At 47.5% G+C, this 19,713-nt stretch overlaps 1 protein-coding gene across 3 annotated transcripts in view; it reads left to right on the forward strand.

The window, feature by feature from the left end:
• unc5d (unc-5 netrin receptor D) overlaps positions 1 to 15,376 on the forward strand; it is a 362,879-nt gene extending 347,503 nt beyond the window's left edge. The window contains exons 14-17 of one of the 3 annotated variants that reach the window (XM_033014104.1): positions 1,544 to 1,693; positions 5,734 to 5,901; positions 12,240 to 12,418; positions 14,427 to 15,376. In XM_033014104.1, coding sequence (XP_032869995.1) covers positions 1,544 to 1,693; positions 5,734 to 5,901; positions 12,240 to 12,418; positions 14,427 to 14,619 — 690 coding nt within the window. In that variant the 3' untranslated portion in view covers positions 14,620 to 15,376. Of the gene's footprint in view, positions 1 to 1,543; positions 1,694 to 5,733; positions 5,902 to 7,372; positions 7,915 to 12,239; positions 12,419 to 14,426 lie in introns of those variants that run through there. The other 2 variants (XM_033014105.1, XM_033014106.1) reach the window with 2 other exon arrangements.
• The last annotated feature ends 4,337 nt before the right edge of the window (positions 15,377 to 19,713 follow it).

The raw sequence follows: 19,713 nt of genomic DNA on the forward strand, positions 1-19,713 counted from the left end.
GATTATGCTGGAGGCCTTGCCGAGGCAGCGTGAAGTGTAGATGGAGTCAATGGAAGGGAGGTTGGTTTGTGTGATGGTCTGGGCTGCGTCCACAGTTCTCTGCAGTTTCTTGCCGCCTTGGACGGAGCTGTTCTTTACACAATTCCGGTCTGCACGCTCACACTCTGTGTCACCGTAAAATCAGGCCTCAGAAGGGCAGCACAGTGACGCGGCCGATGGGGCTCTTGTATCACAGCGCCGGAGACCCGGGTTCGATCCTGACCTCGGGTGCTGTCTGTGTGGAGTTTGCATGTTCTCCCTCTGACTGTGTGGGATTCCTCCGGGCGATCCAGGTTACCTCCCACATCGCAAGGAGCGAGGGATTTGTTGGCCCTCTGTAAATTGGTCCAAGTTCAAAGGAAGTGGATGAGACAGTGGGACAACATAGAATTAGCATGAATGGGTCAGCATGGACTTTGTGGGCCGAAGGGCCTGTTTCCATGCTGCATCTTCTATACTAAAACGAAAACTAAATGCTTCAGCACATTGACGCTGAGCCGGTGCTCTCACCCTTTGTCCTCTAGCCAAGGATGGGCAGATGTTGCACTGTCAGGTTATTAGCAGGAACGAGCACCGCACAGACTGCTTCATTGCTACACTCCCATCTTTTCTGCTTCTTAAGCAGTCCCCTCAGCATGGAGGAGGGCTTGCTTCTGTCAGAGATGTGTAGGTTCTGAGCTGGTGAAGGGCCCGGAGAGGAACCAGTGATTGCCGCCACAGATCAACCTCGACTCGGCAAGTGCGGAAAGTTCAGCTCTCGCCCCGAAACGTCACCCGTTCCTTCCCTCCAGAAGTTGCTGCCTGTCCCGCTGAGTTACTCCAGCATTTTGTGTCTTACCTGAAGCTTAGGTTTAGTTTAGTTTAGAGATACAGCGTGGAAACAGGCCCTCCGGCCTGCTGGGCCCGCACTGACCAGCGATCCCCACACATTAACACTATCCTACACGCTAGGGACAATATCCAATTTTACCGATAATTAGCCTGCAGGCCAGTGTGTCTTTGGAAGAAACCGGAGCACCCGGAGCATACTTAGGAGGAGGCCATTCAGCCCAAAGACCCCATACCTGCTCCCAGGGTATCCATCCCATTAGTCCCATACCCCACCCCCCTCCCCATTTCTATGCACCCCATCAACTTAGTTTTCGTTTTAGGTTTTTAGTTTAGAGATACAGCGCGGAAACAGGTCTTTCATCCACACCGAAAGTCCGCACCGACCAGCGGCCCCCGCATATTCACACTATCCCACACACGATAGGGATGATTTTATATTTATACCAAGCCAATTAACCTACAAACCTGTACGTCTATGGAGTGTGGGTGGAAGCCGAAGATCTCGGAGAAAACCCACGCAGGTGACGGGGAGAACGTACAAACTCTGTACAGACAGCATCCGTAGTCAAGATCGAACCCGGGTCTCCAGCGCTGCATTCGGTGCAAGGCAGTATCCCTACCGCTACGCCACCGTGACGCAGATATTAACGGTTGTGTTCTTTCTATCCCCCAGGAGGTGGTGACTGAAGAGAGAAACCAGGGAGGACATTTGTTGGCTGAGCCCGGAACTATACATTTCAAAGCAAACTCATATGGCCTTCAGATCTCCCTACTCGACATGCCCCAGTTCTTGTGGAGAGTGAAACCGCTGACACTGTTTCAGGTATTTCTGGCTTGCTTCAGCAATACTGATGAGCTATAGAGTCGTGTGTAGGAAGGAACTGCAGATGCCGCTTTAAACCGAAGATAGACACAAAAAGCTGGAGGAACTCAGCGGGGCAGGTAGCATCACTGGAGAGAAGGAATGGGGCTCTACCCCCGAAACGTCACCCAAACCTTCTCTCCAGAGACTGAAGGAAGGGTCTCGACTTGAAACGTCACCCAGAGATGCTGCCTGCCCCGCTGAGTTACTCCAGCTTTTTGTGTCTATCTTCGAGTCATAGTCGGCCACACAGCATGGAGTTGGCTCCTGAGCTCTGCATGGAGTTTACACATTCTCCCCATGGCCCCTGTCAGAGAACATGCAAGGTACCCGGGTTCAGGATCGAAGCTGGGCCTCTGACGCTGTGAGGCCACAAGACTGCGGTTCACTCCTCTTCAAACGGACAAATTCCACCTTTCAGATCTCCCTGAGAGAGAGCTGGGGCTTGACATCTCATTTGGCAAACAGCACCTCCAACAGCTTAAGCACTTGTGTCAGTCAGCTTTATTTATGTGCTCAGGTCTCTCAAGTGAGGATTGAACTCATGACCTTTGCATTCAGAAGCGAGCGTGCTATCTACAGAGCCAAAGCTGCCACGAGAGTTTAATGTTAATCTACTCACTTCTATCTCTATCAATATCTGCAAATATAACTGGAGAGGAAATTGATTAGTTTTAGTGCCGACATACCTTTTATATTACTAATGTATTTTAAATAATCCTGGCAAAGATGTATTATTTGAATAACTTTGGCAACAGATTTAAAACCAGCATCCATAATTATTAATTAATTTTGTTCGTATTATATTGTCATTATTTTTTTAATCACTGCTGTAACCGTGGCAACAGCAGTTTCTTTTGCTTCCAAGACCACTGGGATATTGTATTATTAATGAATTATGAACTTTGCAGAGCTGTTTATGTGAAGCAACTAACATGCAAACACTGCCGATAATGATCGAAATCATGGGGGTGGATTATGGAGTTACCTTAACAAGTAGTTGAGGTGAATCTTGAGATGGCAAAGGTTGGGATTCAGCTCAAGGCAGCTTCTTCCCCACTGACATTAGACCACTGAACGATCCTCTCATCAAATAAGGTGTAATCCCGATCTTCCAACCTACCTCATTGTGGACCTTGCACATTTTTCTTTTTTTAATCTGCACTTTCTTGCACACGACCAGATTCAGGGACATTTTGTTCCCGGCTGTTATCAGGCAACTGAATCATCCTACCACAACCAGAGAGCAATGCTGAACTACTATCTACCTCTTTGGTGACCATCGGACAATCCTTGATCGGACTTGCTGGCTTTACCTTGCACTAAACGTTATTCCCTTATCACGTACAGTACCTATGGATCGATTGTCATCATGTATTGTTTTTCCACTGACTAGTTAATGCAACAAATAGCTTTTCACTGTACCTCGGTACATGTGACAATAAACTAAACTGAACCACAACTCAGATGACTGAATTTCAGTCGTGATTGTAGGTTGAGAGCTGCTGCAATCACAAGCAATTGAAGTGCCAAGCCTATCGTACGTTAACTGCACATGAATATTTGATTTATATTAAAAAGGAATTGATTTAGCATGCATGGGTAACTTTGCCATAGAGGTTCAAAGGCACAAATAATTTATTAATTGCAAAACAAAGTTACTACCCAAATTTTCACTGTTACTGGGAATTTGACGTGCTGCATGCGAACATGTTTAGGAAGAAACTGCAGATGCTGGTTTACACCGAAGATAGACATAAAATGCTGGAATACCTCGGAAGGGTCAGGCAGCATCTCTGGAGGGAAGGAATAGGTGGCGTTTACGGGTCGAGACCCTTCTTCAGACTGTGGAGAGGGAAAGTAGAGGTATGAAAAGGCACAAAGAACAAATGAGCGAAAGCTATGAAAAGAATGAGTCAAAGCCAGCAATGGTGATCAAGGAAAAGTGGAGCCCACAATGGTCCATTGTTGGCTGTGGTAAAGGTGATAACGAATGGATAGTAACAGTGAAACTAAGCAGTATGGCAGTGAAACTAGTCGGACGACAAGGGTGGGGGAGTGACGGAGAGAGAGGGAATGCAAGGGTTACTTGAAATTAGAGAAATCAATGCTCACACTGCTGGCTTGTAAGCTGGAGGTGCTGTTTCTCCAATTTTCACACGTCAAACTTCGTACGAAATTTTGAACAAAAGGCTGGATGGACACATCATGTGGGAATTATTTGATCTTTGCCCGTGATAAAACCTAACGCCTATTGCTGCCTTTCCAATACAGATTTATCCTGCCCATCTATTTTCTTTTCAATAATTTCCCTACCACTGAGGGTCTGCAATCACCTTTTTGCTGTTCCCTGTCGCACTTCTTGAATCAAGGGCCCACATTTTGTGATCCTCCAGTCTTCCCACACCGCATCTTCACCCAGAGAAGGTTTGAAATTTTATTTTGACCATCACCAGTGGGAGAGTCCAGGACCAGAGGCTTATCGCCTCAGAATAAAAGGACGTACCTTTAAAGCCCTGTCCCACGGTAGGAGTTCATTCCAAGAGCTCTCCCGAGTTTGTCCTGATTTGAAATCGGAGATTTATGGTAATTCTTATGGGGTTGGACAGGCTAGATGCAGGAAGATTGTTCCCGATGTTGGGGAAGTCCAGGACAAGGGGTCACAGCTTAAGGATAAGGGGGAAATCCTTTAGGACCGAGATGAGAAGAAACTTTTTCACACAGAGAGTGGTGAATCTCTGGAACTCTCTGCCACAGAGGGTAGTTGAGGCCAGTTCATTGGCTATATTTAAGAGGGAGTTAGATGTGGCCCTTGTGGCAAAAGGGATCAGGGGGTATGGAGAGAAGGCAGGTACGGGATACTGAGTTGGATGATCAGCCATGATCATATTGAATGGCGGTGCAGGCTCGAAGGGCCGAATGGCCTACTCCTGCAACTATTTTCTATGTATCTAATGGCCACTCGTCGATACTCGGGGCTCTCGTGGACATTTTTCAACATGTTGAAAAATCTTCACGAGTCTGCCCGAGTGCCTGCCATTAGTGTTACGAGCCGCTAAGAGACGTCCCCGAGCTCCGGCGTACCCTCTACGTTCATTCTCCGTGCTTACCACAAGTTCGATTTTTTTTAAACTCGGGAGAGCTCTTGGAATGAACTCATACCGTGGGACAGGGCTTTTAGAAAGGAGATGAGGTGGAACTTCTATCGTCAGAGGGTGGTGAATCTGTGGAATTCATTGCCACAGAAGGCTGTGGAGGTCAAGTCATTGGATATTTTTAAGGTGGAGATTGACAGATTCTTGATTAGTGCTGGTGTCAGGGGTTACGGGGAGAAGGCAGGAGAATGGAGTTGAGGGAAAGATAGATCGGCCATGATTGAATGGCTGAGTAGACTTCATAAGTTCATAAGTGATAGGGAGCAGAATTAGGCCACATGTGGCCTACGAAGTCTATTCCGCCATTCAATCATGGCTGTCCCATTGATATGGTAGGAAACCAAAGATAGAATGTAGGCGGAGACAGTAGGACTAGTGGGAGAACTGGGAAAGGGAAAGGGTTGGAGAGAAAAAGCAAGGGCCATCTGAAGTCCATCCATTTCCCTTTCCCAGTTCTCCCACTAGTCTTATAGTCTCTGCCTACATTCTATCTTTGTCCCACCCCCTCCCCTGACATCAGCCTGAAGAAGGGTCTCGACCCGAAACGTCGCCCGTTCCTTCGCTCCAGAGATGTTGCCTCACCCGCTGAGTTACGCCAGCATTTTGTGTCTACCTTCGATTTAAACCAGCACCTGCAGTTCTTTCTTAAGCATTCTGGTAAATCTCCTCTGCACCCTCTCCAAAGCCTCCACATCCTTTCTGTAATGGGGTGACCGGAACTACATGCAATAATCCAAATGGGGCCTAACCAAAGGCTTCGCTGCACCAACGCCTAACCAAAGAGTTGCCTCAATGGAGATCTCAATCTTTCCCAAAGGAAGACTCATTCTCGTGTTTTCTCTCCAGCAGGAAATTGCCTTTTCCCAAATATGGAGCAGGAGCCAGCAGCCTCTGCCATGTGCCTTCAGAGTGGAAAGATTCAACTCAGCTACAACGCAGCTCTCTTGCAAGATCTGCATCCGACAGCTCAAAGGCGATGAACTGTTCTTTCAGATCAACACCTCCATCCTTGAGGTAGGCTTCACCACAGTGTAGAAGGACGAGGGGAAACCTCATTGAAACTTACACAATAGTGAAAAGCTTGGATAGAGTCATAGGGTGGAAACAGGCCCTTCAGCCCAACTTGTCCTCACTGGCCAACATGTCCCAGCTACATTAGTCCCACCTGCCTGCACTTGGTCCATATCCCTCCAAACCTGTCCTATCCATGTACCTGTCTAACTGTTTCTTAAACGTTGGGATAATCCCTGCCTCAACTGCCTCCTCTGGCAGCTTGTTCCATACACCCACCACCCTTTGTGTGAAAATGGTACCCCTAAGATTCCTATTAAATCTTTTCCCCCTTCACCTTGAACCTATGTCCTCTGGTCCTCGATTCCCCAACTCTGGGCAAGAGACACTGTGCATCTGTTCCTCTCATGATTTCGTACACAAAATTAGAGTGGATGTGGAGAGGATGATTCAATTAGTGGGAGAGTGTAGGACTAGAGATCATAGCCTCAGAGTTAAAGGACGTTCTTTTAGGAAGGAGATGAGGAGAAATTTCTTTAGTCAGTGGGTGGTGAAACTGTTGAATTCTTTGCCCCCGAAGGCTGTCAGTGGATATATTTAAGGCAGAGGTAGATAGATTCTTGATTAGTACAGGTGTCAGAGGTTATGGGGAGAAGGCTGGAGAATGGGGTTAGGAGGGAGAGATAGATCAGCCATGATTGAATGACGGAGTAGACTTGATGGGCCGAATGGCCTGATTCCACTCCTATACCTTATGACAACCCAACCGTGCTCCAGAACATGCTGTTCATAAGTGATAGGAGCAGAATTAGGCCATTCGGCCCATCAAGTCTACTCCGCCATTCAATCATGGCTAATCTATCTCTCCCTCCTAACCCCATTCTCCTGCCTTCTCCCAATAACGGTTGCGTTTGATCTGGTGAAGAAAGGACTAGAGTGTGTAAAGACTCACCACAGTGTTTAAAGATGTTTCTTCCTGTGCTGCATCTTTAGACGTTAGAGATACAGCGGGGAAACGGGCCCTTTGGCCCACCGTGTCCGCGCCGACCAGTGATCACCCCGCACGCAAGCGCTATCTTACACACTGGGCACAATTAACAATTAACAGAATCTGATTAACCTGTACATCTTTGGAGCGTGGGAAGAAACAGGAGCACTCGGAGAAATCCCACGCAGGTCACGGGGAGAATGTACAAATTTCGTGCAGACAGCACCCGTAGTCAGGATCGAACCCGGGTCTCCGGCGTTGTAAGGCAGTAACTCTACCGCTGGGCCACCCTGGCCGCTCCGAAATCCCCAGCTAACTGTAATCAGTGTTAGCGACCGATTCTCCTTAATCGCTGTGGTACGGCCTTCATGATGTTAACCAAACCTGTCAGAGAGGAAAGGCAACGCACCACTTTGTGTGAGCAGCGATCCCCGCGGTGCGAAGAATTTGTCTTGGATTGTTAAAATGTTGATTTATCACTTTCAGCCATTACGCGAAACTGTGCGAGAGGCCTTGCCGAGCACCAGACTCAGCTCTTGAAAGGTATTTCAAACCCAATTGGTGACCATTTTTAAATTACCCTTGTGGCTCTAACCTTCAAAAGAAGGATATGAATTTATTTAGTGATATTAATGTCCCTCTCAAATCCTCGCCGTCCCATAGTGAATTAAACGCGTTTGAAATATACAGTAGTTACGGCTTTAGTGTATAAAATGTGGCAGCTAATTTACAAGCCCTCACAATGTGATGATGAATCTCTTTGTTGCTAAAGTTGGTCGGGGAATAAGGATTATTCAGGGAACCTCGCTTCTTCAAAATTGTGCCGTGGTATCTTTCACAAGGACGAGACAGCGTCCCTTATTAAACTCACTGTCCAAAAATCAGCAGCTCTGACAACACACTTTAGTTTAGTTTAGAGATACAGCGCGGAAACAGGCTCTTTGGCCCACCGAGTCCGCGCCGACCAGCGATCCCCGCATATTAACGCTCTCCTATACACACTAAGGGCTATTTACAATTATACAGAGCCAGTTGCTCTACAAACCTGTACGTCCTTGGAGTGTGGAAGGATAGCGGAGATCCCGGAGAAAGCCCTCGCAGGCCACGGGGAGAACGCACAAACTCCGAACAGACAAGTCAACATCAAACCCGGATCTCTGATATTGTGTTCCACACCATACACAGAACATATAGTAAGGAGCTGCCATTGTGACGATACGTAATGAAGTGCATTTTGGTCTATTAATCTCAGAACGCCTGGTGTTTTAAAACTATGTTCCATCTGGGCTACAAATAACATTTCCAAAGTACAATTGAACTGAAAACTAGGGCGGCTCGGTGGTGCAGCGGTAGAGCTGCTGCCTTACATCGCCAGAGACCCGGGTTCGATCCTGACTATGGGTGCTGTCTGTACGGAGTTTGTACATTCTCCCCGTGACCGCGTGGGTTTTCTTCGGGTGCTCTGGTTCCTCCCACACTCCAAAGACGTACAGGTTTGTAGGTCAATTGGCTTCTGTAAATTGCCCTCAGTGTGTTGGAGAGGGTATGGGTGATTGCTGGTTGCCGGGGATTTGGTGAGCCTTTTTCCACACTGTATCTCTAAACTAAAAACCTTGTGTCCATACCTATTTAATATTTATGTGGGAAGCCATTCTTCAAAACGTTGAGGGTCTTGACTTTTGTCACTTTACTAGATGTAGAGGAACTGCTTCAGGGGTTCTCCCCTACAGAAGGAAAGGGACATTGAGAGAGAGTTTACAATGGCAGGAGTGTCCATTTCAAACTGGATTGCAATGGGACATCCTCAAGATGGAGCAAATTATGTTGAAGGCTGATGAAGGATATGCAGTGAAATGATTGATATGGATTATGTGCAGGTAGTTAAGAGTGGTCTTGGCATCATGGTTGGCACAGACAATGTGGGCTGAAGAGCCTGTTCCAGTGCTGTACTATCCCATGTTCAATGTTCTATGCGAGAGAGGACTCTGGAATACACTGCCTGGATGTTTGGTTGATATGGGATGTGGGGAAAAAGCAGGAACGGGGTGGGGGGGGGGTACTGACTTAGGATGATCAGCCATGGTTGTATTGAATGGCGGTGCTGGCTCGAAGGGCCGAATGGCCTTCTCCTGCACCTATTTCCTATGTTTCTCTGAGAACCAGTCTCTGTTTGAAGCCCGTGTCAACATTCTTCTACTCACGAGTGCCGACCGAATTTATACCGAGACTAATCTTGAGGTACAATAATGAAGCTTTGTGTAATGCTTGAAGAATAGTAAGGAAAAAACTGTCAGGACCTGGGAACGATATTCTAATTCAACTGATTTATCGTCCCTTTGTCTGAGGAGCCAACTAAGCAGGAGAAAGAATAATTTAATAATAGCTTCCTGAAATCATAAATCTCGTATTTATTTGGCGATGACTATCCACCCACCCACCCACCTGCCTTATTAGCCAGCATGGAACTGGGAGGAAGCAAGTCATTCTCAACCCTAGGGGGACTGCCTGAGAAGATGTGTTTATTGCACAGGGCCATTTAGATAAGATTTATAATCAAGGTTCCATTAATACAACCATTGCATTCCAAGCATGTATAATCATTTTGTATTTATGTGCAGCGATTGAAGTGCCACATGGCATCCAGTATCTGTTTCTATGTGAACTGCTAGCAGGGCTGGATAGAGGAAGGCTTGACAGGACTCGAATGTCCGAGCTGTGGAGAGAGGTTGAACAGGCAGTGACTTTATTCCCTGGAGCGCAGGAGGATGAGGGGTGATCTTGTAGAGGTGTATAAAAGCATGAGGGAAATATGATTGGGTAGATGCACGGAGTCTCCTGCCCAGAGTAGGGGAATCGAGGACCAGAGGACATGCAGTAGATGAAGGCAAAAAGATTTGATAGGAATCCTAGGTGGTAACTCTTTCACACAAAGGGTGGTGGGTGGATGGGATGAGCAACCTCAGAAGGTAGTTGAGGCAGGGACTACCGCAATGTTAAAGAAGGATAGAACAGGTTGTAGGCATATAGACCAAATGCAATAGACAATAGAAAATAGGTGCAGGAGTAGGCCATTTGGCCCTTCGAGCCAGCACCGCCATTCAATGTGATCATGGCTGATCATCCCCAATCAGTACCCCGTTCCTGCCTTCTCCCCATATCCCCAGACTCCGCTATTTTTAAGAGCCCTATCCAGCTCTCTCTTGAAAGCATCCAGAGTACCCGCCTCCACTGCCCTCTGAGGCAGAGAATTCCACAGACTCACCACTCTCTGTGAGAAAAAGTGTTTCCTCGTCTCCGTTCTAAATGGCTTACTCCTTATTCTTAAACTGTGCCCTCTGGTTCTGGACTCCCCCAACATCGGGAACATGTTTCCTGCCTCTAGCGTGTCCAAACCCTTAACAATCTTATATGTTTCAATGAGATCCCCTCTCATCCATCTAAACTCCAGAGTGTACAAGCCCAGCTGCTCCATTCTCTCAGCATTTGACAGTCCCGCCATCCCAGGAATTAACCTTGTAAACCTACGCTGCATTCCCTCAATAGCAAGAATGTCCTTCCTCAAATTAGGGGACCAATGCAGGCAGGTGGGACTAGTGTAGCTGGGACATGTTGGCCGGTGTGGGCACAGAGTCACACTACCAATGCCAGCAATAACTTACCGTTCAACACTTGCTACAAGGCATTCATAATTGATGAACAATTCATGCTTATAGCTGATTCATGGATAATGCAACAGCAAGCGAGCTATTTGATAATGGTTGTGAAGAAGACATTTGAAGGGAATGATTTGTGTAAGGAAGTTATTTTCCTCTCCCTACTGAAAGAACCGCTGATGGTTTTACGATGAAAACAGTTCCTTCATCCCAACTCATCCATGCCGGCAATGATGCCCCATCTGAGATGGTCCAACTTAGGGGCGGCACAGTGGCACAGCTGGTACAGCTGCTACCTCACAGCACCAGAGACCCTGGTTCGATACTGACCTCCGGCCCTGTCCGTGTGAAGTTTGCACGTTCTCCTTGTGACAGCGTGAGTTTCCTCCGGGTGCTCCGGTTTCCTCCCTCATCCCAAAGACGTGCAGAGGGTGATTGCCCCTGGTGTGTCGGTGTGCGTTAGAGGGATAACATAGAACTAGTGTGAACGGGTGATCAATGGTTGGCTTGGCTTCGCTGGGCCGACGGGCCCTTTCCATGCTGTATTCTACAAATACAACCCATGTTTGACCATACCTGTGTGAACCGTTCCCAACCCACTGTCACTAGAAGGACAGCAATGGTTCAGCAAGATGACATGCCACCTTTTCAAGGTGACAATAGATGATGGGACAGCAATAGATGTTGGCCTTGCTGATGGTCTTGCTGTGGGATAACTGATCACTGATAACTGATAACTGATCTCATCACCCCTGCCATCGGGAAGAAGGTACAGGAGCCTGAGAACTGTAACGTCCAGGTTCAGGAACAGCTTCTTCCCTACAGCCTGATGGCTATTAAACACTACAACCTCATAAGCTATGAACTACTATAGACTATTATTATTATTATTATTATTGCATTATTGTTTGTTCTTTTTTCTCTGAGTTTTTGTTATATTATTTTTTATGATTACATATTCTGTTGTGCTGCAGCAAGTAAGAATTTCATTGTTCTATTTGGGACATATGACAATAAAACACTCTTGACTCTTGAACAGACTGGGAGGTTGTGATGTAACAGACACCTGCTGAAAGTTTCTAATACTTTTTGATTTTGTGTTCGATGTCCAGGCACTGCATTTTTTTTTTGGATTCCCACTGACAAATATTCTTATTAATTTTTAATTTATGAATTAGATGATGGATGAGCGAATAGGAGCAAATATTCACAAAATGAACCCAATTTGGGGTGGCAAAGTGGCGCAGCGGTTAGAGTTGCTGCCTCACGGCGCCAGAGACCCAGGTTCGATCCTGACTACAGGTGCTGTCTGTACGGAGTTTGTACATTCTACCTGTGACTGTGTGGGTTTTCTCTGGGTGCTCTGGTTTCCTCCCACACTCCAGAGACGTCCAGGTGTGTAGGTTAATTGGCTCCGGTAACAATTGTAAATTGGCCCTCAAGTGTGTGATAGTGTTGGTGCATGGGGATCGCTGGTCGGCGCGGACTCGGTGGGCTGAAGAAGAGTCTCGAGCCGAAACGTCACCTATTCCTTCTCTCCAGGGATGCTGCCTGTCCCGCTGAGTTACTCCAGCTTTTTGTGTCCATCTCCGGTTTCAACCAACATCTGCAGTCCGTCCCTACACTTTGTGTCTTTCCTTGGTGAGCCAGCGTCTTCAGTTCCTTGTTGCCTGATCGAAGATGCTTGTCTGTTCCTCCAGGGTGAGAGAGAAGCTGTTCTCCTCTGTGCACAGGTTGCTGGTGGTGTGGCCAGTCTCACGGGCCCCAAGACCTTTAAGATTCCCTATTCCATCCGACAGAAAATCTGTTCCACCTTCGACATTCCAAGCGCAACAGGCAAAGACTGGCGGCTGTTAGCACAGAAGCTCCACATTGACAGGTGGGTGGAGTACAGGCGAACAGCCAGGAGAAATGTCGAAATGTCGAAATGCCAACTTTTATATTAATTTGCCTTTAATTTTCTCAGCCATTTTAGCGTTGACATCGTAAAATTGGAAAACCCATCGGGGGGGGGGCTCTGGAAGTGCGTTAATGTTTACAGTTGATTTCTAGGAGTATGTCAGTGCTCACAATGGTTCTAATTTTAGCAAGATATGTCTAAGGGACCTGTCCCACTTTCACAACCTAATTCACAACCTTTTTTACTCGTGGACATTTTTAATCAGGCTCGAAAAACGCCCCGACCGACTTGATGCCACGAGTACCTATGACTAGCATCACGCCCATCCTACGATCTCTTGACGGCCATGCTGCGAGTATGAGTCAACTCGGCAGAGGTCGTGAATTAGGTCGTGAAAGTGGGACAGGGCCTTTAGAGAGTGTTCAGTATTTTCAGGATGCCCTGAGAATGTTTAGTGTGTACACCAGCTCCTGGAGAATGTGTTAGTGTGTGCACAAGTGTGTTAGGAATGTGTTAGTGTGTGCACAAGTGTGTTAGGAATGTGTTAGTGTGTGCACAAGTGTGTTAGGAATGTGTTAGTGTGTACACCAGCTCCTGGAGAATGTGTTAGTGTGTGCACAAGTGTGTTAGGAATGTGTTTGTGTGTACAGTGGGTCTCCAGGTGATGTGTCAGTATATACACAGGGTCCCTGGGAATGTGTTAGTGGTTTGGGAACAGCTCTCACTGAGACGGTAAGAAATTGCAGAGAATTGTGGACGCAGCCAATACCATCACACAAACCAACCTCCCTTCCACTGACTCCATCTACACCTCACGCTGCCTCGGCAAGGCCAGCAGCATCATCAAGAACCAGTCGCACTCCGGCCACTCCCTCTTCTCCCCTCTCCCATCAGGCAAGAGGGACAGAAGTGTGGAAATGCACACACCTCCAGATTCAGGAACAGCTTCTTCCCAGCTGTTATCAGGCAACTGAACCATCCTACGAACAACCAGAGAGCAGTCGTGAGCTACTATCTACCTCATTGGAGACCCTCGGACTATTGTTGATCGGACTTTACTGGCTTTACCTTGCACTGAACGCTATTCATGTTATTCCCTTTATTGCGAATGGTTTGCGTGTAATCATGTACTGTCTTTCCGCTGACTGGTTGGCACGCAACAAAAGACTTGGCTTGTACACGCTAGAATTTAGAAGATTGAGGGGGGATCTTATAGAAACTTACAAAATTCTTAACGGGTTGGACAGGCTAGATGCAGGAAGATTATTCCCGATGTTGGGGATGTCCAGAACTAGGGGTCACAGTTTAAGGCTAAGAGGGAAGTCTTTTAGGACCGAGATGAGAAAATCATTTTTTACAGAGTGGTGGATCTGTGGAATTCTCTGCCACAGAAGGTAGTTAAGGCCAGTTCATTGGCTATATTTAAGAGGGAGTTAGATGTGGCCCTTGTGGCTAAAGGGATCAGGGGGTATGGAGAGAAGGCAGGGATGGGATACTGAGTTGGATGATCAGCCATGATCATATCGAATGGCGGTGCAGGCTCGAAGGGCCGAATGGCCTACTCCTGCACCTATTTTCTATGTTTCTATGTTTCTAAAAGCTTTTCACTATACCTCGGTATATGTTACAATGAACAATAAACTAAAACTAAGTCAGCACGGTAGAGCTACAGCCTTACAGCGCCAGAAACCCGGGTTCGCTCCCGACTACGGGTGCTTGTCTGTGCGGAGTTTGTATAGTACATTCTCCCCGTGACCTGCGTGGGTTTTCTCTGAGATCTTCGGTCAATTGGCTCAATTGGTATAAATGGAAGAAACATAATGGCTCGTGTGTTAAATAATAAGATAGTGTTAATGTGCGGGGATCACTGGTCGATGCGGACTCGGTGGGGAACGGAGGGCCTGTTTCTCAGTGCGCGCGCTGTATCTCTAAACCAAACCGAACCAAGCTACCACGTAACCCCTCGTCTCCCTTCCTTCCCCTCCAGGAACCTGAGCTACTTTGCAATAAAGAGCAGCCCGGCGAGCACTATCTTGGATATATGGGAGGCACAGCATCAACATGACAGAGACCTTGACTCCTTAGCCAGTGCTCTGGAGGAGATCGGCAGGATCCAGGGTCCCAACTCAATGACACTGGAAGGCGACGGTGACGAGGCGGACTACAACTATGGTGGATGAACCCCAGAGGCCATTTGGCCTGACCTATCCTGAGCAACCCTCTGCTCAGTCACAATATAGGAAAGATTTCTCAGGAAATGCTAAAGGTTTACTATCCAAATCTTTGGATGTGTGTGTAAATAGAATTTATTTGTAAATATTCAAGGTAGGGGTGCACCAATTATGAATGGTCAGGTTGAGCCAACCCTCAGTGAGTTGGCCTGCTGCAAAAAATAAACACTGTGTCTCAGCTGGTGAATTCCTTGGTGCGATTCCAAGCCCAGTGTTACTCCAGTCGATATCTCCCAACTGCGGGCGGCACATTGGCGCAGCGGTAGAGTTACTGCCTCGCAGCGCCAGAGACCCGGGTTCGACCCTGACTACGGGTGCTTGTCCATACGGAGTTTGTACCTTCTCCCCGTGACCCGCGTGGGTTTTCTCCGGTTTCCCTCCAATTTGGCCAAATTTCACCCCCCCCCCCCCTCCCGACCGATCCCTAACCCCACCTACACACCGGGTGCCCAAGGACCAGAAGAGTGGGACTGAAGTGTAAACAGAATTTCAGATATTCAGGACTTGAACTATTCAAAGAGGGGTTGCAACTCACGGCAGCAGCACACGGAGTATCGTGCGCAGTTGTGGTCACTCCGTGGGAAGGATGTCATTCAGCTGGAGAGGGTGCAGGAAAGATTCACAAGGAATAGATCGGGTAGACACACAGAGTCCAGATCCAGGGGCCATAGTTTAAGAATATAAGCCATTTAGAACGGAGATGAGGAAACGCTTTTTCTCACAGAGAGTTGTGAGTCTGTGGAATTCTCTGCCTGGTGGAGGCCGGTTCTCTGGATGTTTTCAAGAGAGAGCTAGATAGGGCTCTTAAAGACAGTGGAGTCAGGGGATATGGGGAGAAGGCAGGAACAGGGTACTGATTGGGGATGAATGGCGGTGCTGGCTCGAAGGGCCGAATGGCCTACTCCTGCACCTATTGTCTCTGGAGCTGGTGCCACCAGCTCTACCGTTGCACCACCTTGCTGCTCAAGAGTTTTCTCAGACCCCAATGACCACCCGACCAAGGGGACATTTCTAAACCGGTCCCCCTTCATTTTACAATACTTGGACATAGACAGCACATGTTTGCCCTGAACTACAAATATTGCAAAGCCCCTTCTATTCGTGCTGTTTTGTTTGCAAAGGCTCCCTTCCATCCGGGACCCCAATAACAGTGCAGAAGGCCGGGGTGCTAGCTTGAGCCTCAAAGCCGTCATCTTTGCATGTTTAGTGGGCAGTCGCCTGGTTAGTGTGGGTGTCAGGGGTTAAGGGGAGATGGCAGGAGAATGGGGAGAGAACAGAGAGTTGGGTCAGCCATAGTCAGCTGGAGTAACTCAGCGGGACAGGTAGCATCTCTGGAGAGAATAGCATCGAATAGAATGAATAGAATGCCTTTTATTGTCATTCAAACAGACAAGGTTTGAACGAAATTTCATCCCTACAGTCATGATATTACACACAAAAAACAAAACACACACTTAACACAATTTACACAAACATCCATCACAGTGAGTCTCCAACACACCTCACTGTGATGGAAGGCAAAGTCTTATCTCTTCCCTTTGTTCTTCCCCCGCGGTCCAGAAGGAATGGGTGACGTTTCAGGTTGAGACCCTTCTTCAGACCCAAAAGACCTCCTGTCCATTCCCTCCAGAGGCTCTCTCTGACCCGATGAGTTCCTCCAGCACTTTGGGTGCTTGTCAGTACAGACTTTGTACGTCCTCTCCCTGTGAGCCCGTCAGCCGCGATTGAATGGCGGAGTTGGGCCGAGTGGCCTCATTCTGCTCCTCTCACTTATGAAGTTAGGAACTTGTGGAGATAATTGTTGCACCTTTACAATGAAGTCAGTGTTCCATCTTCCTCTCGCTCCTCGATAGTGTCTTGTTCCCATACTTCTGGTGCGAATGTTCCTGCTGCAATTCTTGATGGGTTTTTGTACGCTATTTACTAAACGCCGCCATTCTGCCAGCAACCAGCAAAGACCGACTCCTCCCGGAAGCAACATTTTCACAGATTGTTGGATCCCTGTGTGTTTATTTTTGCGTACAAATCATTAAATTCCTGTGGTTCTTGATTTTCTCTCCTTGGTTTTTCTCTCCTTGATTTTTCTTCCCTTGACCGAAACATCTCCGGAACCACCTGAGATCACGGATACCATCAGAAAACGCTCACGGCACGGTGACTTCAGTTAGAACATACATAGTCCTTAGTTTTAGATTAGATTATTGGCACACTTACTGAGGTACATAGAAACATAGACAATAGGTGCAGGAGTAGGCCATTCGGCCCTTTGAGCCTGCACCGCCATTGAATATGATCATGGCTGATCATCCAACTCAGTATCCCATCCCCGCCTTCTCTCCATACCCCCTGATCCCTTTAGCCACAAAGGCCACATCTAACTCCCTCTTAAATATAGCCAATGAACTGTGGCCTCAACTACCTTCTGTGGCAGAGAATTCCACAGATTCACCACTCTCTGTGTGAAAGATGTTTTCCTCATCTCGGTCCTAAAAGATTTCCCCCTTATTTTTAAACTGTGTGACCCCTTGTTCTGGACTTCCCCAACATCGGGAACAATCTTCCTGCATCTAGCCGGTCCAACCCCTTAAGAATGTTGTAAGTTTCTATAAGATCCCCCCTTAATCTTCTAAATCCAGTGAAAAACTTTGGTTGGGTGCTAACCAGTCAGCGGAAAGACAATATATGATTACAATCGAGCCGTCCACAATGTACAGATACGTGAGTAAGGGAATAACGTTTCATTCGTTCATTCATCATGTGTGTGTGTGCTTTACAATGCCGTGTACGACAGTGATCGCAACTTCTACTGAAGTGTGGATGGCCGTTGGCTCGCCCTTTGACAGGTCTTGTTTCTGGTCCTGCTGGGGGTCCACAGCCCCCTCCTCACCAGGCAAACCAGGTGGGGGAGACAGTTTAGTCACCGACTATCCGACCGTGGAGCAGGTAGCACGGGATTACATGGTACCGGTGACTGCCCCCGACCTGAACCAACGTTTAGTGCAAGGTAAAGCACGATCAAAGATAGTCCGAAGAGGCAGATAGTAGCTCAGGACGGCTCTGTAGTTGTGGTAGGATGGTTCAGTTGAGTGTAGCACAGCAAATAGAATACAGAACAGCACAGCAAACGATGCGAAATCAATCTAATCTCATCTGCCTGAATGTCATCCATATCACTTCATTGCCTGCACATCCATGCTCCGCAGCCTATGTGTAGAAAGGAACTGCAGATGCTGGTCTACCGAAGATGGAACTCCTTCAAAGTAGGCATACCTTGAGGAGATTTCACTGCGGGCATCGCTGGTCGGTGTGGACCCGGTGGACCGAAGGAGAGAGAGAGAGAGAGAAATCTCCCCGAAGACTCTGGAGCCAAAGCCTCACGCTTTACCCACCAAGGCACTTTACTCAAGAAGGTCGCTCTGCCACAGCTGCACTTAGTTTTATCTGCTACCCAGTCAACGTCTTTCGGCCGAAAACATCTGGCAGGCAAAAGCTCCTCTTGGCCTGCATCGATCTATCACATGGAGTCGTAGAGTCATTGCTGTGACTCGTCCTTGTTCTTGTTCATTTATTTATTGCCATTCGATAAAAACATGAATCATGAACGAAACTTGTACTCAGGCCCGAGCAGCGTTATAGTGCAGTAAAGACATCAATATAGTGCAGTAAAGACATCAATAAATTCTAACATATATGAATACCTTCCACAATAAAATCTAAATAATAATGAGCCTATGAATAAATAGTAAAAAGTTTAAAAAAGCAGCATGGTTAAAAGACAGCAGCATGATAATGTCCATAGCAGTAGCGGCAGACAGTTCACTGAGGTGGTGAGGGTTCAGTCAGTGAGGTAAGGTGTATAACACATAGAAACATAGAAAATAGGTGCAGGAGTAGGCCATTCGGCCCTTAGAGCCTGCACCGCCATTCAATATGATCATGGCTGATCATCCAACTCAGTATCCTGTACCTGCCTTCTCTCCATACCCCCTGATCCCTTTAGCCACAAGGGCCACATCTAATCCCTCTTAAATATAGCCAATGAACTGTGGCCTCAACTACCTTCTGTGGCAGAGAATTCCACAGATTCACCACTCTCGTGTGAAAAATGTTTTTCTCATCTCGGTCCCAAAAGATTTCCCCCTTATCCTTAAACTGTGACCCCTTGTTCTGGACTTCCCCGACATCGGGAACAATCTTCCTGCATCTAGCCTGTCCAGCCCCATAAGAATTTTGTAAGTTTCTGTAAGTCTCCCGGAGTCGGGGAAGATTCTTCTAAAAATCTCCCGGCCTCGGGGAAGAAGCTGGCTTTTAGCCTTGTTGTCCTGGCCTTTATGCTGCTCAGCCTTCTCCCTGAGGGGAGGGGGGCAAAGAGTCCATTAGCCGTGTGGGAGGGGTCCTTCATGATGTTTGAGGCTCTGCACTTGCACCTGCTGATGTTAATGTCCTCAATGGCAGGGAGGCAGTTATTTGTGATTTTTTTTGGGGGGGCAGATTTGACCACCCTCTGCGACGCCTTCCTGTCAGCAGCAGAGCAGTTTACCGTACACTTGCTGATATAGCTGGTGGCAGATGAGGCATATTCTTCCAGGTACACCTTACCACTGTCTGTCGTTGCTTCACTGAAGATCTGCCAATCTGTGCGGCCAAAACACTCTTAAAGCATGGAGGTTGCACCACTGGGCCACGCAGTGATGGTTTTTTGTGTGGACTCTACCACTGTGCCAAAAGTTTAGAGATTCGGCATGGAAACAGGCCCTTCGGCCCATGGAGTCCATGCTGCCCATCGATCGCCCCTTCACACTGGTTTTGTGGTCTCTTTCACTCGCTACGCATTAGGGGCAACTTAACCGAAGCCAATTGGCCTGCAAACCCACACCTCTTTGGAATGTGGGAGGAAACCCACGCAGCCACAGGGAGAATGTGCGAACTCCACACAGACAGCACCCGAGGTCAGGATCACACCAGGCCATTCGAAGGGCCTATTTCTGTGAAGTATGACTCTATGACTCTGAATGAAATGGTCTGAGTTTAGTTCAGACATAC

Source organism: Amblyraja radiata, chromosome 39, assembly GCF_010909765.2.
Source record: "Amblyraja radiata isolate CabotCenter1 chromosome 39, sAmbRad1.1.pri, whole genome shotgun sequence".
NCBI lineage: Eukaryota > Metazoa > Chordata > Chondrichthyes > Rajiformes > Rajidae > Amblyraja > Amblyraja radiata.